The following is a 22,766-nucleotide window of genomic DNA, read 5'->3' as shown; positions in this document are numbered from 1 at the left end:
AGAGCAGCCAACATCCTTAATATCAGTTCAAATACTTACCTTGAATTTTTTCCTTGTAAAATTATCTTTTTTCAATTTTAAATTTGTCTCCACTAAATCCACTGTCTGATAGTTTAATACCTTGTTCTCTGAAGTATAACTCCTACTCAGTCTATCAGTATTTGTATACCTGTTTTCATGGCTTTCTTCTGACAATTTGTAACTGTTTGAATCACTACTCCTAATGTATTAATATTAAAAGGTTTGCACATGTATATTTTCATATCCATTTTATGCCCACAAAAGAGTGTTTATGGTGAGGTGAGTCTAGGGATAAAAGGAAGATAGCTTGATACAGTATAATTCCATGTTGTTAAACTGTTATTTATATAAAAATGGATCTGAAAAAGTAATGATTCATTCCCCTTTGATGAACATGGAAGTATACAGTTGTCTGTTTACTGTGATTGGATTTTGATTTGGTTTAGCCTTTGAATCCATTATAACTGAGAAGTATTTTTTATTAAGTTCATTGATTCGATGCATTGCAAATTTGACTCAAGCATTTTCAGCTCAAATCTATTTTTTACTGAAAATGGTCATCGTATTTTCACATTGTATCAAAACAAAAATATTTCTCAAATGTATTGGTTATGTTTCCACTCATCCATATTTTGTTTTACAATAAGATATAGAACAATACTTGAGTTCCAGGATATGGAAATATGTCACATAAAGTTCATCACAACTTGACAGTTTTTATGTATCTTTCCTGAGATTGATGTAACTGTCATAGAAAATGAATGTCTAATTGAATCTAAATTTAACTTAAACCTTTTTAACCTGCAGCCCTCTACTATAAATGCATAAAATTTATGTATTAGTAACATGACTAAATGAATAATAATAAGAGTCGGATATGAGAACCTGGAACTAAGGTATGATGTGTGCTAACGTTTTGTTTCTTAGATGACTGGTGTACTTGTCTTTGTATACCTTCCAGACAAGTTACCCTGTTATATATGTAAGTTACCTCCCCTTTTTGGGTGAAGGCTCTACTGTATGCTTTGATTTATTTTATTTTTTGTCCTTTATCATCAATTATTTATTATTTTATTTTCAGCTGTTAAACTAACCAACTTGAATCTCTGTAGTGGGAATTGTACTGCATTTGGCATGACATTTCTTTAATGGTCCATTATAACACTGAAAGGTGTGACAACTATTTTTAAACTAAGGGTGTTGTTGTTCAGCATGTATTACCAGTACATATCATGAAAGTTGAATATTCAAGTTAACAGTTAGTGGGCTTTTTATTAGATTTATGAATTTTGTGTGTTTTTTTTATTTGGTTAAACAACATCAAAACATTAAAAGAGGACAAATTTTCCCATGACATGAAATTTTTATTCAAATCAAAAACTAAGACACAAATTTTTCTTAATTCCAAAACAACTTGAATATATATTTTGTCACATTTTGGCACTTAATTTAATTTTACTTACCACCAAATGCAATAAAAATTATAATGAAGTCTCAAAATTACTATATTTAAAAGCATTTTCACTTAAAAGACTGTCAAATTTTACACCAGTCTAAATAATTAGTTATTTGAACTATTGATATATTTTATTTCAACTGTTTTGTGTTGAATATTCAGTTTTCTCATTTTACTGTATATTAATTGTATAACTTTTATAACATGTTGATAACATTTACTGTAAACCAACTGATTTTATGAGTGATATTCATCTCTAATGAACTAATTCAGAAATTCAATGTCTGTACTCCTAAAATACAGATTGACCATTCAGGAACATCATTAACAATAGCAATCCCAGAATGTTATGCATTTTGTGAGTTGGCCTATTGTGTTTCCATATTCCTAGCCATCAAGTTCCAGTTAGAAGAGGATTAGCGAGTTGTTTTACAGTATTTAGTAGCTATCTACATATGATTTGTAACCATGTACATGTATTTATATTTTAAGTTAGTATGAATAAAGGAAATCAATGTAATTTTCACAGGCAAATTCCAACTGTTTAGTACTGTCTACTCAGAAGGAGATTATTGAACTAGATGTTGGACCAGTGGTAAACCCTCCTCAGTGGTTAGAAGATGAAAATGAAATGGATATAGAACATTTTAAGAAGTAAGTTTTGTTAGATCACAAACAGCTTTTAATCTGTTGGTAATTTTGTGATTCAGTAACATTTATCTCCCTTTGGTCAGACTAGGAATTAGTCCTGACTCAGAATAATATGCTCACCTTCAATTAGAAGTGCATATTTTGATAGATATGTTCTCTGAAAAAAAAAATCAGTTCTAATTTGTATACATACTTTCTGATTATGTTGAAGAATGGATATTTTTTCTGCTAAAAGCAGAATTTGTATTTCCATCTGTTTTATTTCATGCATTTTTTTCAAGTTTTCCAATGTTCTGCATTTTAATTGATTTTTAAAAATCAGGTCTTTGCACAATATAATACTGTATAAGTATTATTGCCAGTTTCTTACCCAAAGTATAAGTTTGGCTGTTTTTTTTCATGGCAAAGGGCTGCTATGTATTGAAAATGAGACCCTTGAATGTTCTCTCTGAGTGTTTCACATTCTTCTTTCTGTTTTTGAGCTCGCCAGTATATTCCCTTAATACAATAATTTTAAAAAATCATCTAAAATTGTTAATGGCTATGGTAAATTAATTTTGTGGTTTTCAAATGACTACAGATGACATATAATAATGATCATGACCCTGACAACCATTGTTATATGGCAATGTGTATACAGCAGCTATGTTTCACGATTTTTTAATGAAATGTATGAAATTCCCAATTTAAAGTATTATGCTTATTTCTCTCCATAAAAAATAATTCTTGGCTTATATTGTCTGATCAAATGGTTAATTTATCAGATTGCATGTAAATGCCATTATTCATGAGGATCAGGAAGCTCAGTAGGTATTTGTTTAGTTAGATTAAAATGGTGAGAGAAGTTGTTTTGTGTTTAATGTATTGATTTAGCAATTAGATTAGGTAGCAAGGCACAGTTTAAAGAGATGGGGAGGGCCTATGATCATAATTTTTTTTTAGTTGAAATGAAAATGAAATGGTTAGAATTACTAAAATGACACTCTAGAACCTTTTTGTTTCTGACTTTGGGACTAGAGAATCATGAATACACAGGTTGGATGATAGTATCAATGTAGGGACTGGTATGAGTAGGAAATGTGGGAATACCTTATTACCAGGGCTCAAAAGGACAAGATGTGGTAGAGGCCCAAAACTTATTGGTAAAGATTTGGAACTTTTGGGCCACATTAGGTCCTAGGAAATCTTGGAACTTCGATAGACTTATAGTATGCCAAACTACATTCATAGTTTAAAGTTTATTATCATATAGATAGCAATGTTTTGTCAAATGTTCCCAATGTAATAAATTTTGATAATCCACATTGTGAAATAAATTTGGTAATTTCACTCTCAGCCTTTCTCCTGCCAAAATGTCACAACTTTGATATCAATCCGTCACAGTATTTTAAATTCATGAAGAAAATATCGATTAATAATGAGGAAAATCTTTATAATAAATAGGATAATCAATTGGTTATCATGAATTACCAAAATATTATCACATGTGCCAAGAACTCCTAAATGTAGATCTTCCTCAGAACTTGTGATAATATTCTGGTTATTCACTCTTCCTGGTTGTTAGTATGACAATTTATTAACCAACTACCCAAAATATGTTTAAATATGTCAAAAACTGACCAATTGATACAAATTCAAACCTTGGCATCTATATGGGGCCAATACGGCATAACTTCCAGTTGTTTGACACCGCCATTTTCAGTTGGAATTGGATTTCATATACTTTGATCATTAGGACTAAAAGCTGCAGAAACACAAAAAAAATCTTCCATTTTATACTATAGGATATTTTTAAGACTGATTAATGCAAATAAACCTATATGTTCTTGGTAAAACACGAAAACAACTGTTCATCTAGTTGAGTTGGTTAATATAATTGTCAATAAATATGTAATTTCATATTGGGCTTGTTAAAGGTTTCGGTCAATCATATTGGCCTCAAATGCTGTATTGCCCTTTGGCAATGCCTGGGGACCAATACGACCGCCTCGACCAATATGACAGACCTCAAACATATACCAGGGCCAATATGAAATTACATATTTATTAACAATTTTATTAACCAACTCAACTAGATGATTTTTCGTGTTTTTAGGTTAATTTGCATTTTTCAGTCTTAAATAACCTTTTTGTATTAAGTGGAAGATTTTTTTGTGTTTCTGCAGCTTTTAGTCCTGATCATCAAAATTCATTAAATCCAATTCTAACTCAAAACGGCAGTGTCAAACACCAGAAGTTATGATGCTGTATTGGCCCTGGTTTGATCCATAATGGTCCTCTATTTTCATATTGGCCCCGTGTAGAAGCCTGCTTTGAATTCATATCAATTGGTCAGTTTTTGACATATTTTAACATATTTTGGGTAGTTTGTTAATAACATATAATATAAGTAGTTATTTTCTATGTTAATATTGGTTTATAAACATTGAATTTACTATAGTGCAGTAATATTGAAATACTTTATCACTGAAAATAAAGTAATATTATTTTTAACTTCTAAAGGTCATTCTGAATAAAATTAATGTCAGGACATGTGATTTTCACTGGTCATTACTCCGGCTTTGTTTATGTAAACTTTAAAGCTGCTTTAGCTGTTTAGTTTTTGTTGAAATATGCCTTAACTCTGAATTATTTCAGCTAAATTGTACTTTTCCTGTATAACTTCATTTGACATCTACAAATAAAATGCATTAAATACATGAAATAGGTATCGATACATATATTGTCTTGCAAGACAAAAAGTCGACCTAGATAAAATTGGTATGCATTTAACTTCTGGTGACCTTAATCCACACATGTGCTATAACTTCTGGTGACCTTAATCCACACATGTGGTGTAAGGGTTGATTCTTTAAAAAAAAATGATTGCAAAGTAAAAGTGGTTAATTAAAGACAAGGAAGACTCATTTCTTTGACAGACTCTATCTGTAAAAGAAAAAATTTCGAATATAACACAAGGATCCTTTTGTAATTTACGTATAGTGATATAATTTGGCACAAATGTTGTCAGAAATTGTCATTATTTATTTGAAAACTAATCATGAAATAGATGAAATGAAATAAAACAAGACATGTGCTTACCTGTGTATCCATTATTTTATTTTTAACCCAGGTAAATGTCTTGTCGGCAATCTTCGGAAGTAATGGCGAAAAATTATTAGATAGAAGCTATCGATCTTTTTTGATTAAAAAAAAACTTTGTTTTCACAATATTCTCTAGGTATTATTGACATGTAATGCTTCAATTGCATAACTACTAACTTATTTCATTGAATCAGCAAAATTCAGTAGAATCAAAACTGAACAAATTTGACAGCTAAAAAGAAGCTTTAAGTAAATGGAAATACTATCCACACTTCATAGGAATATATTGAGGTCAATGACACGTATAATACACAACTATCAGTGTACAATGGTGATTGAACAGAGGAATAAAAACGCACAGACCATTTCAAAAGCCCAGAAACTGCAAATATTGATGAATATTACACTGAATCCTGGCTGAAATATGAAATATGGGATTTTCTTTCATAGAAAGGTCAGGAAATTACTTGACTATTTATAGATGGGAAACACGTGGTTTCACTTATAAATACACACGACGTAAAGAAGGTCAATAAACAAGATAAACACAATATATATTATTATTTATTGATAAAAGAACAATACAATGTGAAGGTCTATAACAATTAAATACCAGATCAGAAATGTTGAACAGTGATATCCCTGGTTGATCCACAGTATCGTCGTCTTACCTGAACTCACACTTCCGGTAAAATCGTAATTTCGGTTATAAGAATAGCCCGGTTATTTGCATAATTTTTACTGGCAAATAGGCTATGCAATTAAGCGGAATCTACTGTACTAGTATTTTTCTTATATCATTTAGACAGTAAACAGCCATATCAAAAACAAGGTTAGACTGATAGGTACTGTAGTTAATCAGATGTTTGCTTTAAGTTATCATTGCCACAGAGGCACCTATAATCAACATCTATGATATTACTCCTTTCAATTTTATATTGCTACGAGATTGAATTCATCACTACAGAAGTTTTATGGTCATCATCATGAACTTGTGGATCGTTATGGTGTATCCATCTGCACCATGAAAACTGATTTATTCAAAGGGTCATAGTTTTCCTTTCCTCGTTTTTCTACCCCGGACTTGACTTTTTATGAGCAACTCGGCAGGTGTTTCTAGAAAAGCAGAGGACACTTACCCTACCTGTGCACCTGGTCCATGCTCCCAGTTTTTAGTGGAGTCCGAGTTGTTCATTTGCTTTTGTTACTTTGTATGTATGATTTTAGTTACTTTATGTTCTTTGTTGTGTATGTCTGTTTTCCATGTCTGGTCTTTGTCCTTGGATTACATTCTTTTGATTGCCGCTATAACCTTGGTTCCCTTGATTACTCTTTTATACGACCACAAAAAAAATCGTATAACAGTATTATCTTTGTTCTTGTAGTTTTCGTGTGCTAACATGAACATTGGATGATTGATCTTGATAAAATTTTACAAAAAGTCAATTTAAGTACATAACTTTAGTAACCCAAGTAAGCATTTTGAAATTGTTTTACAATGTTTCGTACTACAAATTTATAACTGAACCTTTTAGGAATATTATGTCTGAAGTGGACAATTTTCTTGTTTCTAAGCATGAGTAAAGGTGTATAGATTTCTGTGAATTGTACCATAAGGTGCCATACCACAGAGGAATGGTTTTCATTTATTTTTATTTTTACCCTTACTGTTGGATAAAGGTGTAAAAAGAAAGCATTTTATGTAACTTAACAATATAACTTAAGTGCATGTGTATGAATGCCTATTAAATTTCATCACAAGATTCAATGCTGCCAATAGGATCAAAAACATACATTATTATGGTTTCCTGCATTTAATGAGTAAAGGGTTATGGCTTTCTAAGAAATTGTTCCAATAGGTTCCATACTATAAAAGGAAAGGTTTTGATTGACTTGAAAGTTTTTGGTTTTTACATTTTAAGAATGTAACTGTGAACCAAAAAGAAGTCAGAAGTAAGCATTTTCTTCAACTTGGTACAAATTGCTTTAGTCTTATGTCTAACTGCCATTTTGTCAGAATATTGTCCAACATTCACAATCCTAATCAATTGTGTATGGTATATCCATGCTTGTCACAATTGTTTAAGGTACTCTATCTTTGCCCTATAATGCATTTTATTTTTAATGTCATAGATCCAGACAGTATTTGAAATCAATGAATGCAATATTAGAAAAACAATTTCTTTGAAAAAGATAATTTATTTGTGTCTAAAAACACTGGAACACCCTTTTTTATAGAGAGACATTTGGGGTAGATAAAAACTCTGAAGTATTTGCTTACTTTTTCTAGTGTTGATTTTTAATATTTGTGAAAGGTAAGCTGACTAATATTTGTTTCATTGTATCTTGTTAGGAGGTCTGTCTTATTTTGAAAGCTGATAATTACATTTAGCTTTAAACTATTGTTGATTTTAATTTTTAATGGATGATGAAATATCTTAGTTGTTTTTTAATAGAACACTCTATTCAATTCTCTAAATAGAGCCTGATGGAAAGTTAAGTTTATTGAAAACCTTATTTAAACATTGTTCATGATTATTATGGAAGCGCATATGTTGACATAGTCATAGAATGTTGTAGCATAGTCTTTTTCTCAGAACACTTCGTTTCTGTGTGACAACTTTAATTGTTGTTGACCAATTGTTCTGAAATTTTGATATGATTTTACTAACCACAAAGGGAAGGTTCCTTTGTAATTTGGACTGTGTGTCCCCTTCTGTTTTGGGGAAAAAGAGGCCAAAAATGATGAAAATAGGTGTTGTATTAAAACTTGTGTGGAATGCTTGTTTTTTTTTTTTTTTTTTGATTATATATTTTTTTTTTATTGTGTTCAGTATTTAATTCTGGAAAACAAATGTATCGGCCAATTTTATGCGTTTTTGATAGTTTTCTAGGTAATGGGTCAAAGTAGGGCAACACCCAAAATATTCAACCTTTTTACTTTTGGTTTGTTTTCATAAATACCTCATAAAAATCCCTGCTAGCATTTTTCAGTCAGAATTAAGATATCTCTAACAGTTTTCAGGTTGTAAGGGGTCAAAGGCCCCACACCAGAAGAAATCATTTTTAAAATTTTTTGGCTGATTTCATTTATTTTTTTTTTTTTTTTTGTATCGAATTCCTCATAAAAATCCCTGCCTGCAGATTTCAATCAGATTTCAGATATCTCTTATGGTTTTCAAATTATAAGTGGTCATAGGGGCCACATCTAAATAAATCATTTTTTTTTTAATTTTTGGTCCAATTAAAAAAAAATTGAATTGGATTCCTTATCAAAGCCCTGCTTGCAGTTTACAAGCAGATTTCAGATATCTCTTATGGTTTTCAAGTTATAGTTAAAAGGGGTCAAAGGGGCCTTACCCAAAAAAAATCAACGTTTAATTTTGGGTCTGATTTTTAATTGAATTAAAATTTTATGTAATATAGTGTCCAAACCACTTGTGTTCATAATAACTTGTAAGTCCTTATGCTTAAATGTATCAAAAACTAATAGTGTGTGCACGCGGGCCCCAACTGTTTGACCAATGCAATTGTATCATGCTGTCCTTGGTGAATCTTTTTATTGGTATTTATGGAACATGTATACCAGTGATTCACATGTTCATGAGGAAAAATTACTAAACTGGGAATCAACCTTTATAGCATTATTTAATCTGAAATACCTTTATTTCAACTTCCATTGAAACCATCATTTCAGCCTGTGTGTATTTTGTAGTTGATGGTTTTAACCAATCTTTGTGGAATTCATTTCAACCATTATTTCTTCTTTTGGTAGTTTTAACCAATCTTCATAGAATTCATTTCGACCATCATCTCTTCATTTGGTAGTTTTAACCAATCTTCATGGAATTCATTTTGACCATCATCTTTTCATTTGGTAGTCTTAACCAATCTTTGTGGAATTCATTTCTACCATCATCTCTTCATTTGGTAGTTTTAACCAATCTTCATGGAATTCATTTTGACCATCATCTCTTCATTTGGTAGTTTTAACCAATCTTCATGGAATTCATTTCAACCATCATTTCAGCCTGTGTTTATTTCCAGTTGATGGTTATTTTCACAATTGATTAAAAGACATCACTATAATTTCTGACCCTGATGTAATTTTAATTTACAATGTATAAATATCTAGTATTATATTTCAATGATAAATGAACTCATTTTTACTATATTTAGGAAATATATTTTCTTTTTGTAGCTGTTGATGAATGAACTTTTTGAGTTGAAACTTCGAGAATTATTAATCTTAATGGGTCTACCTATGGGTAATGCTGTGCCCCTTTACTATGTTACTTGTTTTTATTTTGATGTTTATACTTTGTTTTAGTCCTGACCAAGGTATCACAGGTGAAACAGTAGATTTCTATGTTGTACAGACCCCATCTGATGGCCAGTCCCAAGGAACTTCTAGTCCACAGACAGGGGCCTCTACTCCAACTTCAGGTGTTCACTCAAATATGACTGGCAGACAAACTCATATGGTAAGATAGGAATGGTTGGAAGAGTTATTTTGATACAGAATTTCATAAAATTTGAACTGAAATGTAAGAATATTTGATGCAATGTTTGCATAATTAATGCCAAAAAAATAGCTGGTAGATAAACTGTAGAATTGTAAATTTATAAAATGTAGAATAGACAAGAAGGTAAGTTAGCCAATCTGTTAAATTCCATGTATCCCATTGAACAACACCTTGTGCTACAATAACTCTTCCAACATAGCCCTAAGTCATCCATCATCAAAATTCAGTCAGCATTTCTATTAGAATAAGCCACATGCTTTATTTTTACTCGGTTGTTAAATAACTCAACACAGGGATTCTTCACAGAGACCCTTGGGTTATCAGACCTCCTTTTTCTTCAGTTTCAGTTATTATTGTTTTTTTCTTTATGTTTTTGTATTCCAAAGTTTAGCATTGAATAAAAATGTTATTTTTAAGTTCATAATATGCTTTCAAACAAATATTTACTAATAGAAAATTTAATGATGTTGTATCTTGGTAATGTTTTTGAGTCAGTTTCTTCCATACATAAAATAATATCATAATATGTTTATTATTTACCAGTATGTATTATAGCATTCTTCTAAAGTATTGAAAATGGCATTGGCCTTTCCTCAAATTTGTAATAACATGATAGTGATAATTTCTCATTATCATGTTTATAATAAAGACTTTATTTGTGATACAGAGTAAAAATGTGAGTATATTAGTTAAGCAGGTGCCCTTTTCAACACTTGAATAACGCCTTAAAGTACTGGCTAGCCCTAATTTATACTGTGCATGTATTTAAACATCTACCAGGATTTCTTTAGCATTGAACAATAACTAGGATATACTGACCTTTCATATAAATGTCACAACAAACACTTATTGTTCTTGTTTTTTTACTACCAATGACTGTTTGTTGCAAACATTTTGGTTTTATATTTTAAATTTTCTAAAACTCTTAGAAACTGTTGACAATAGAAAAAGATCAAGTTACATATTTATTCACATTTATGAAAACCTAATAGCAAATGAGTCCTTCTAGTACCTAAAAATCTCCTTGGTGTTAAAAAACTTGAAAAACAGGTACTTGTACTGACTGCTTAAATGAAGTGCAATTACATGGAGCCTCTATCAGTTGAAAATGAAGAATATTATTTTAGTTTCTACATTGCCCAGCTGTATAAATCAGCTAAGCTGTGCAAAGCTTTTCTTAATGGTAGGGTTTGTGCTGCTTTCTTGCATTGTAAGATGGTAGATTTAATGGTTTAAGTTTACATTTTGTAAAACATGTACATGTTTGCACTCGTACAGTGATGAGATTCTTTTTCCTTACTTTTCTTAAGTTTGTATTGAGTTCAATAGTGTTAAGTTCCATAAGAAGTACAAAGTTTCTTACACTTAGAGTTGTTGCTTTCCTTAAAACAAATGTGCTTCAATGGCATTGATATTGTTGGTAATACTTAGCTTGACTTTGTTGTCATTGGCATGACCTTTAGAGCGCATGGTTCTATTTGTATGAGATGACCTTTTTGTAGACGATGACCTGCATTGTCCAGTAGTAATGATCAACTGTTTTAAGTGTAATTTAAAAAAATATAAAAAAAAACAATTGAATTTATTGCAATTTTTAGCATTTTTAATAACCATAAGTTAAATTTTTGTTGCATTACCAATAAGTATCAGTATTTTATCTCCTTCTTGATTTTCATTATTACAGTGTATTACTCTGTCATGTTTTTTTAATTTTTCCCAATGAATTTGGTATAGTTCTAAATACATAAATAAAAATGTGAGAACTTCAATGAGCCCAACATAATCATTTTGAAATAATGTAATGAATAAACAATACATACAGGATTTATTTGTTTATATTTGAGAGGTAATTTTGATATTGTTGTCTTGTACACTTTTGAGTTTAGGTGGGAGAGAACATTTTGCCACTTCTTCATTGTTATCATCTGTTTTCTTGTTTTTTTTGCTATTCTTTTTCAAATTTACCAGCTTCAGGTTGTTGTCAGACTTTTTTGGTACATTCTTTTGGCCTTTGGCCAGGTGAGCTATTGCCATCACTTGGTGTCAAAACTCTTCTCCTCTGAAACTACATGACCAATTGGGACCAAACTTGGTATGAATGTTCCTTGGGGTATCCTGCATAAAACTGATGTGGGGATGTTTGATCCGTCGAAAAACATGGCCACTGTTACTAAAAATAGAACATAGGGGTCAGACAATAGTTTTTCGCACATATCTCCAAAACGGTTAGGTTTAGCCATATTCTGATAGGGTAAAAGTGTTTAGCATGATGAGATCTATCAGTGGTCAATTTTTCATTGTAATCAATTAAGTCATGTTGGAGTTATTGCCCTTTTTCAACGTTTTTTGCTATTTTTTATGTTATTTCTTTCAAAATTCTTCTCCTCTGACATTACTTGACCAATTGGAACCAAACTTGGTATGAATGTTCCTTGGGGTGTCCTGCATAGAACTGTTGTAGGGATTTTTGATCCGTCAAAAAACTTGGCCACTGTTACTAAAAATAGAACATAGGGGTCAGACAATAGTTTTTTTCATATATATCTCCAAAATGGTTAGATTAAGCCCAATTTCGACTGAGTAAAAGTGTTTAGCATGATGAGATCAATCTGTGGTCAAATTTTCATTTTAAAATGTTCAGCCATGTTGGAGTTATTGCCATTATTCCACATTTTTTTGCTATTTTTAATGTTATTTCTTTCAAAAATCTTCTCCTCTGACACTACATGACCAATTGGAACCAAACTTGGTATGAATGTTCCTTGGGGTATCATGCATGGAACTGATTTGGGGATTTTTGATCCGTCAAAAAATGGCCGCCGTTACTAAAAAAAGAACATAGAGGTCAGACAATACTTTTTCGCATATATCTCCAAAATGGTTAGTTTAGCCCATTCTGAAAGGGGTAAAAGTGTTCAGCATGATGAGATCTATCAGCGGTCAAATTTTCATTTTCATCTATTAAACCATGTTGGAGATTGCCCTTTTTCTAAGTTTTTTTGCTATTTTTTATGTTATTTCTTTCAAAAATCTTCTCCTTTGACACTATTTTACCAATTGAAACAAAACTCGGTATAAGTGTTCCTTGGGGTGTCCTGCATAGAATAGAAGTGGGGTTTTTTGATCTGTCGAAAAACATGGCCACTGTTACTAAAAATAGAACATGGGGGTCAGACAGTAGTTTTTCGCATATATCTCCTAAACCGTTAGGTTTAGCCAAATTCTTGCATTAGCTGAAATGATCCTTATTTTTAGGACTACAAAAGTCTTCAGGCATAAAATTTGTCAGATGCCTTCTTGTAAGAGTTATTGCCCTTGACAGAGGAAAATGACAATTTTTTTTTTTTACAGTTTTCAGCCAATGTCTTGAAAACTATAATAGATTTAGACTTTCATTTACTGAAATGATCCTTATGATAAGTCCTATCAAAGTTTTCTTGAGTCAAAGTTGTTGGACGACTTCTTGTTTAATTTATTGCCCTTGAAAGGCGAAATTCAACTAGGTGAGCGATTCAGGCTCCTGGGAGCCTCTTTTTATTATGTAGTGTAAATTTATATGAAGGATTTATTTAGAAAATTCACAGATTGTTTTTTGCTCATTTAGGGCAAAGGTATACACATTCCTGGGATAACAAATCCTCACTTCTCCCAAAAAATACTGGATAGAAGTCGTCGTCTTCTACGAACGGTAAAATAATGTTGTTTAATGTTAGATCATTTTTTTGCTGCCTTTGATGTATACATAGCCTTGTAAAACTTGATATGCTTTTGTGTGTGGAATGTCTTGAAAATATGTGTTGTAAAAAACCTCTTATAAACTAGTTCAAACTATGAAAGTGGATGATGAACACACCTCTAATGTTGACCACACTCCAAACATACCCTTATAAGATTATAGGCTGATATCAGTACTGTATTAGATGTCTGGTTTATGACAGTTGCATTGGGATTTGTTAATTTCAAACTTTTTGTGTTATTTCCCAAAGAGGTACCTTATATTTGTTTTCTAACAAATAAGGTCCTGAAATACATGTTGTCAAACAGATCTGGAATATTATGTAAAATGTGTGCTTACTTTTCCTTATTTTATAGTTCATGCATGCATAAAAGAAAAAAAAACTTAGTACAATGTAGTGCAGAAAGGTGTAAAGTTGGCCAAATGCTATATTTTATGACATATTTCTATGCTAACAAGTTGACTACCTGCACTGTCAAATGAACTGTTTTTAGCTATGAAAACTTTTATGTCCAAACTTTTCCCAAGTGTTCCAGATTTGAACCATTTTTGCTTCTTTTTTTTAAGTCTATTGGTACTTGAAAAAAAAAGAAGTTGAAAAGTCTTTGAATCGGTTTGGCATGTGTAATTAGTTCCTCAGAAATTGATTGAGAAAACTGTTGTCTTGAAATTAGTGTAATTATTGAACTTGATTCTCTATTTAACTATAATTGTATGTTTGATTAGGATAGGTCTCCCCTTTCTGGAATATTATGATATTTTTCAATCTATTGTAAAAAGAATTTTCAAACAAACTTTAACCTTTTGAAGAAAATTGATTCAAGCACATTTTAAACAAAATATAGTTAGAGAGAATAATTGCTTAAAGGAAGTATGTTGTTGTTAATTGTTCAATTTTTTTCCCAATGTATTAGATGTGGAGTCATTTCCCTGCCTTTTTATTGATATAAATTCTTATGTTCTTCCCTGATTGTGATTCTATTATTTATGTTATCTATACCAAAGAACTATTTGCAAATCTCCTGTGTCTTCTTACCATGCCTTCCAAATTTGGTATTCTAGGCATAATATCCAGTACACAAATGCAATTTCATGAAGATAAAATTTTGAAGAGAAATATGAGGAACTGAATTAACCTTATTTAAAATAAAAAATCAGATAAGAAAATTGATATTAAAAAAATATTCTCTTAATTGCTGAAAATATTTGAAATTGTTTATTCCGATTTTTATTATTTAGGTTCTGTTAACATACATGTATTTGTTATAATGTTCCTATTAATTGTAGTGTTGTTGATTTGTTATTGTAGATGTTGTATGTCACAGTTGTTTTTATTTATTGTTTTGTTATTTTTTGTGGTCGTTTTTTTTTTTTTACTTTTTTTCTTCGACGTTGAAGAAACTCTTGAAATAAGTAAGCTGTCATTTTTTCAAGGGAGTATGTTTTTTCTGGATGTTATCCCTTTCTTTCATTACTTATATATATGGCTTTATTAGTGTACAATTGCTTTTACTAAAAATGATAAAAGTAAACAATTCTTTTGATAGTTCAATCTTCAGGTTCTTTAGTGTCCCTATATACTGTGATATGACTCCATCAGTAATCAATCCTGTGTTTATCTCCTTACAAATAACTCAAAAGTAGAACTGTAATGTCCACCTGAACTGAAAGTGTCTTTGTTCTTGATCTGAATGTCTTATCATATTTTTTTTGCAACATAGTAGCAAGCTGACCAATACATTTTTCTATCAAACTTAATGATGATAGCACTTCTTACAAGTTGTATTTATACAATTATAAGTATTATTCCTGCACTTGCAGTTCTTTTAAATAACTTGATAGACAATACAAATCTTCCTTTTCTTCATTTTTGTACTGGCAGTTCTTTTAACTAACTTGACAAGACAATACAAATCTTCCTTTTCTTCATTCATTTGAATCATTTCATTCATATGTTTATTACATCTATATTTCTTGGTCTTTCAGATTTTGAGGAGACCAGTTGCAGGTGTTCGAAGGATAGGTTCACACCCTCATCTTCCACATTGTAAGTAATTTACATTGGTATATCTATATTAAGAAAGAATTGTCACAATCTGTTCTGTGAGGTGAGAGTGTTTGAAGGATGGATTCACACCCTTATCTTCCACATTGTAAATTTTATCTTTATATATTGTTATTTACATTGGTAGATATATATTAGGGATGAAAGTGTTACAAACTTTTCTCTTTAAATCTAACCTTGAACATACAAGTCTAGAACATTTATCAGAACACTCACATCTACAGTAGATATTCCCCATTGTAATATTTGTTGTTGATAATGATATGTATCAAACATTAAAGCTCTTTTATTTTGAAATCATTTTTTATAAAGCCAATGTAAAGCTAATTATACATGGACATGTTCTAGCAAATTATGAATACAGTCACAACATACAATAGAAAAATTACACTGGAATGGCTGTAGAGCTACTGACACTGTATAGATTGCAGTGGTATAGCTACCATGTATTTCAAGAAGCCAGGGCTTCAACATGCTTACAAAGGAAACCAACTTAAATCCCTCTCCCTTTTATATGCTACAAAAGGCTTTGATTTGGCTCTGGCTACACCTCTGCAATCACTACAATGTAAAAATATGTACAGTTTATAGATTTTCTTTTAAATCATAAGGTTTATACTAACCAGTCTATCCATTTCCAAACATAACTACTTATTGTTTTTCAAAAAGTAATATAATTTTGATCAGAGGTTCTATGGATTAGGGCAAACCTCCTTTGAAGCAAAAGAACATTAAATATTTAAAAACAAGCTTAAAATTGGTAAAGCATTATTTAATTAAAAAAAAGTTTGTTTACTTAATACCTATCCTTGAAATACAGGCCTATTAGTAGTGTGGTGATTTGAACAGTTAGGTTTTTCATGTTCCACAGATATTTCCATTATTTTTATTTGTAGATATAACTGGGAGCACAGATGGAAGTGTCCGGCTGTATGAATGGGGCCACATCCAACCTTTGGCAATGTTACGTCAACCTGGAACATTTCCAAAGGTGACGAAGGTCATGTTCAGTAGTCAAGGCAACAAGGTATTGATATTCTGTTGACCTTTTTCAGCATCAGCTTAAGATTTGAAAAAAGACTGAAATGCCGGTTTTATTGCAAAGTTAGATAACTATTACATTGTAGCACCAGCTATATAACATTCACTACCAAATAAAGCAGCAGAAACACTAACTTGAAGATGTGTATCCTGTACACTAGAACTAGCAGGTTTATGTATGTATGTCAATGAATGTATCTTTATATACCATTCATCATCACTTAACAACTGAAAAAAGATATTGATCTGATTTGTTTTGTAAATGTCTTTTTGGAAAAATCTTTCAATCAGATTTCAGATATCCTTTGAGGTTTTCCAGTTATAGGGATTAAAGAACAGCAATTTTTGATAAGCACCTTGAAGCAGAACTCTCAACTTTAATTGAATTTCAATTTTTGTGCAATATTGTGTCCAAACCAGCTGTTGTTTCCATATTGAGCTGTCCTTATGTTTAAGTGTATCAAAAACTAAAATTGTGTCCACACTTGCGCCTAGTGAACAGAGTTCAATGTGCTGTGGTTGTATCATGCTGCACTCTGTAACACTTTTTTTATAGGATAAGAACATCAAAAAAGGTTAATGCAATATCAGCATATTCATTTTGGGTTTTTTTGTTTTTTTGAAATCATTATACTCCTTTCAAATAAATCTCTTCACCCATTCATCTGCCTGTATCTTTTGTAAATACACCTCCCTAAACCTCCAGTGGAGTTTGATGAAAATGTTTATGAAGGTTTGGTTTCATATATAGATGTGCATTAAGGCAAATAATAATGATCAAAACTTGATAGTTCTTGACTTTCAACTTGTAATTCTTCATAAACAGCATAATTGAATTAGGCAATATTTCATATGAATTTAGGATTAATGTAAAGATATGCATGGAAGAACATATTTGATGTCAGATGCTTGCATGATGGATAGTCCAACTTAAGTATTTTGGACAAAAGAAAGGAATAATCTTTTAGTGAGCTTGTTGACATCATTTCTTATTAGCTCAATTAGGAAATCATTACTAGAATTGCAACCTACTAAGAAACAATATTACTTAGTCATTTTTTATCTACATTGTAGTGCTGTGTGAGTGACACTGAAGGAGATGTCTGCCTTTGGCAGGTTGGACTAGGAAGTAACTTTAACAAACCTATAATGGTAAGGCATAATATCATTCATGATTTAATGCTTGCTAGGTATGGTTTTCACAACAGACAAAAATTTAGATCTCTGAAAGAATCTAGGTGTTACCAGAAAACTTTGCCATGTAAAACTGGTTGTACGAAAAAAGTATGTGTTGAAAACCACAACTAATAAGGTTGACATCAAATGTGAGCTTTTGCAGGATTAGTGTAACTCAGGTGTTGATACTGACTGTCTTTTTTTTTCTTTTGAGTTTTATGAATAACATTAATTAATTTTGCAGGGATAGGATTTTTACCATTTTACAGTGGTGAAGTGAGCCTGGGTATACTATAAAACCTTTTTAAGGGGACTTCAAATTCATTTCAGTGTTGTCTTTTTGGCTTTTTTTGTGAGATTACAATGTGTATGCAAAAGTCATATTCTTATTTTGTTGTAAATGGAAGACAAAATTGCTCTTTGAAATTATCAGCTTGGGACCACTCATGGGGTGTTGATAGATGTTGGCAGTTGGCAGGTATAAAGTCACAGGTTTTTCCTTTTAGAAATCAATATTTTACCATCATGATTTTTGATTTTTTGTTCATTTACTTCAGAATTACGCATTTCCGCTTCCCTGTTTTTCCTTGTATCCCTGATTAAAGTTTTTTTGTTTTTGTTAAATAAAATGACTTGGCTTGGTATCACTTAATGTTTCATTAATACTCTTTTTTGTTGTTGTTAAATAAGTAATTGATATTCTTTGTTGTTTGTGGGCTTTTTGGAAGACTGTATTCTGAACCATCATGTCTGTCTATATTCACAATATGGTCATTTTTTCATCGGCTTGTACTGGGCACTATTATTAAAGGGAAAGACCATCTTTGCATTAAGTTAGGCTCTTATGATAAATCACACCCACGTAAACAAAAATAAATAACCTTTAATGCAAAATGCGCTTTAAAAAAATGCTCAAGGCTATGCAAAGTTTGAAATCCTTGAAATATAAGTGGACAGCCATCTTTCAGAACTCTCCTATCTGAAGGAAGATCATAGCCAGATTTTATTGATATTTACTGATAACTTCCGATTGGCTCATGACATCACTAAGTCAGTTTGGTACTGATACAAGTACTGCAGATAATATGTAAACAAAGAATATTCCGTAAATATTTCCACGATCATGTTTATCTTATCACCAAAACATGATGACTTGTCAAGCTTGTGATTGCACGAATGATAAAAGAGAAATTTTGTAAAAGTTTTTTTTTACCAGCAACACGAACATTCTTCGGAAGTAGCCATAAGATTTTCCTTACAAATACTAGACATCTGGCTACAAATCCTGTTGTTCGTCAATGATGTCTCACATTTGCTTACATGTTGTACCTCAATCACTTCTCCAATTTATTTTGGGTTGAAATTATAGGGGAAAAGTCCCAAATTTGCGATTTCTTCAGACATCGTAGTCAGTTACCAATTTACTTTCACTTTACAAACCAACTTCGTGACGTGACAGTTCAACCGATCGTGGTGGTGCCCATAGGCAGGGGAAATTCAAATTTCCTAATTATAAATCTCGATTAATTAAGAAAAGGAAATTATTTTGTTTCAATTTAATTTTCTTAAATATTTAACAGATTATTTTTTATATTTATTACTTGCACATTAACATGGTCTTCCCCTTTAACTTTAAGAAAAAGTTCAATACAATTGAAAAAAAAAATGGAGGTATTACTGTACATTACTTGAAAAAAGAAAAGAAACAAGAAAAGGTTTTAAAAGCAAGATGGATCCTTTTGAGAGATTATAAGATACTTGTGATTTCAAAATATGATCTATTTTGCATTTTTGGAATGTTCTATAAACACACACTGGTGCTAGATGATTCTATGTAACTGTATTATAATGATGAAATGGGCATCTTGGAAAATGTATGACTACTCATGTTAGCAAAAGTGATTAAAACAATTAACAGTAACTAATAATTTGCACATTTTCAATAGTATGTACTAGGAAAGTGTTTAGAAATTATAAGAAATTCTATTTAAATTTCAAACTTAACAGTTTGGAAAGTGGAGTAGGTGTTATACAAGGTTACAAATATTTTTGTGTTACCCTTTTGACTATTGAATGTTTGTTTGCCATGAACTATGGAATTATTAACACTTTGGCTGTGTTTGATATATGATTATCAGAGCATTCTTGAAAGTATTTTGAGTGTCAATCTAAAAATAGGAAAGTATTTTTTTTCTTCTTTTCAGAGCCTTAAATGTCACAATAAAACAACTAGTGATGTGGCTTTTGTTGGTTCATCCAGTTTGATTGCCACTGGTGGCCATTCCTCAGAGAGTAGAAACGTCTGTTTATGGGACACACTTCTTCCTCCAAGGAGTTCTTGTGTACATGGTAAGATGAATTAATGACCAAATGTTGTATAAAATTGGTGTCATTATAATTTGTTTTAGAAACTTTCTTTCTACTGTGAAATCTGTGCTTTAACTCATGTTTGGTAAAACTATACATTGCACAGAGCAGCAAGGTAATATGTTTTCTACAGATGTCAGTGAGTAATGCACTAGGATTTTAAGGTCTTGAACAGGAAAGGGCCTGAGGACCATCAAAGGTACACTGTGGGTTCAGGGCAGAGCTCAATTTGAAGTGGGGCGGGTTGCACACTAAAGAAAATAGAATAAAGCAAACTGACTTGATGAAGACCTACTTATGCCATGTAATTAGACTGAGCATCAAATTTACTCTTGTCAAATTAAGTTACATTCTTAAGATTATTTTGAAACTTTCTAAGCAATATTTAAATGAAATGTTTTGGTATACAACTCATAAATGCATGTTTTTGGTAGGATAGCTCTTTTAACCCTGAGAAATATGGATCACATGTACATATGCACACTATGCTTGGATTTTCTTTAACAAGTTCTGTTTTAGTTCACCTGGCCCAAAAGGCCTTGTGAGCTATTTTCATCACTTTTTGTCCATTGTCGTCGTTAACAATTGTTTAAAAGTCTTCTTTTTTGAAATTACTTGACCAATCAGAACCATACTTGGTATGACTGTTTCTTAGAGTATTCTGCATAGAACTGACGTGGGGATTTTTGATCCATTCAAAAGCATGGCCACCATTACCAAAAATAGAACATAGGGGTCAGGCAGAAGTTTTTCACATATATCCCCAAACCGTTAGGTTTAGCTAAAGTCTTTCAATTGCTGACATGATCCTACAAAAGTTGCTTGGATCAAAGTTGTCAGATGACAACTTGATAGATTTATTGCCCTTGAAAGGTAAAAAAAATGAGGTTTTATTAGTTGTCAGCCAATGTCTTGAAAACTATAATACTGTGAAAGCACTATTGTTCGTGGAGTACCAATTTTCATGGTTTTTGTGGATAGGCCAAACCATGAAATTTGGTTTCCAATGAAAAGGAGATTTTCATTGATGTATAAACTGAAAACTTAAAAACCACGAATTCAAGCATCCATGAACTTGTGTTTCTTCCCTAATCCACAAAAAATTGGTATCCCTGATTCAAAGTACTTTCACAATAGATGGGGAGAAACTTTCAGTGATGAAATGATCCTAATAATAAGACCTACCAGTGCCTTTGTGAGTCAAAATTGTCGGACAAGGTCCCACTAACTACTTCTAATGTTTTCATTACTTTACATGTAAAAAAAGTAATTTTCAAAGTTTCGATGTGAATTCCCAGGACAAATGACATCTTAAAGCTGCTTATCATTGGACAGCTTGGAAAATACGGCTTTCAAAATCATTATGCTAATGGTACAATGATCATAGAAATTCTTCACAAAATTTACTTGAATAAATAATACTGAAAATTCACATTTTTACCTTTTCTGCTCACTGACAGCATGGAGGCAAATTATAAACAATATTCATACACTTTTGTAGTAAATTGCAAATATGATTTTTTAAAGTACACATTCTCAGCTTTATTTTGAATACTTTTGATCAGAATACAAAAATAATGCACTTACAATGTATAGATTCAGGTTCAGTGTGTTTTTTTGGGTGGCTGGCCATTTGACCCAGAAGTTGTTCGTAAGACCCAACTCCTTGTTAGAGTTATTACCCTTTAAAAGGCAAAAGTAAACCAGATGAGCAATTCAGGCTCCTAGGCTTGTTATGGTTAAGACCTATTAGTGTGAATACTTTTGTTGTTGTTTTTTTTTATTTTGAAATATTAGTGACCCCTTCTGAATTATGATTTTTAACTTCAGCTTTCTCCTGTCATGAGCATGGATGTCCAGCACTGGTATATGCACCAAATCACCAACTATTAATCAGTGGTGGAAGGAAGGGAGAGATTTGTATTTTTGATATTCGTCAGCGACAATTACGACATACATTCCAGGCTCATGATGCAGCAGTGCGATGTTTATCAATTGATCCTGAGGAAGATTACTTTGTTACAGGGTCTGCAGAAGGAGATGTTAAGGTTTGCACAGAGAATCCACTTTTTTAATTGTTCTGTAACCCAATTTAATTTCATGTTTCATGATATAATTTCAGTTTAACTAATTATTTTTGTGACAAAATTTCTGTTTAACTTCCATTCCATAATAAAGGGTCTTGTTCACTGCAATATATTTTGTAACGATTTTTTCAGTCATTTTGCTGATGGTTCTTTAACCCCTAAGGTCATTGGAAGTATGTTTTATTATTTCTAAAACCTTTTTTTTTTCTCTTAAACAGCTGTCAAATTTCATTCACTTTTCCTTAATCATATGAGATAACTGTGTAGGCAATGCGTTGTAAACAATTGTTGGCAAAATTAATTATATATACCTCCTCAGAGTGAGAAAACCGCGATGAACTGTCTAATAAACAATGCTGCTGTGATGTAATAAAAGGAAGGCAAGATAATTTGAATAAAAGGACATCATAACTGGAAACAAATATTGAATAAAGAAAGTGAGGTGTTTCTCCAATGTCTTCATGAGCAGATATACTCATTAAAGGGTGAAACTCTGAAAAACAAGATACCAGTCAACATAGAAAAAGCCAAATAGAGGCCTTTTTGGTTTTAATTT

General features: G+C 31.5%; 1 protein-coding gene across 12 annotated transcripts in view; it reads left to right on the top strand.

The window, feature by feature from the left end:
• The window catches only part of LOC148622285 (dmX-like protein 2), a 73,457-nt gene that overhangs the window by 46,189 nt on the left and 4,502 nt on the right, over window positions 1-22,766 (top strand). For 8 of the 12 annotated variants that reach the window (XM_088572041.1, XM_088572039.1, XM_088572036.1 and 5 more), the window contains 9 exons: window positions 286-300; window positions 2,007-2,131; window positions 9,543-9,696; window positions 13,343-13,426; window positions 15,461-15,521; window positions 16,436-16,566; window positions 17,655-17,732; window positions 19,961-20,105; window positions 21,954-22,171. In XM_088572041.1, coding sequence (XP_088428167.1) covers window positions 286-300; window positions 2,007-2,131; window positions 9,543-9,696; window positions 13,343-13,426; window positions 15,461-15,521; window positions 16,436-16,566; window positions 17,655-17,732; window positions 19,961-20,105; window positions 21,954-22,171 — 1,011 coding nt within the window. The remainder of the gene's footprint in view (window positions 1-285; window positions 301-2,006; window positions 2,132-9,542; window positions 9,697-13,342; window positions 13,427-15,460; window positions 15,522-16,435; window positions 16,567-17,654; window positions 17,733-19,960; window positions 20,106-21,953; window positions 22,172-22,766) is intronic. The other 4 variants (XM_088572042.1, XM_088572033.1, XM_088572031.1 and 1 more) reach the window with 2 other exon arrangements.

This window comes from Perna viridis, chromosome 3 (genome assembly GCF_037379345.1).
Source record: "Perna viridis isolate PV_CMFRI_1.1 ecotype Kerala chromosome 3, ASM3737934v1, whole genome shotgun sequence".
In the NCBI taxonomy this organism is placed as follows: Eukaryota; Metazoa; Mollusca; class Bivalvia; order Mytilida; family Mytilidae; genus Perna; species Perna viridis.
The sequence above is the reverse complement of the archived record's forward strand: the minus strand, read 5'-3'. Positions and strand labels throughout refer to the sequence as shown.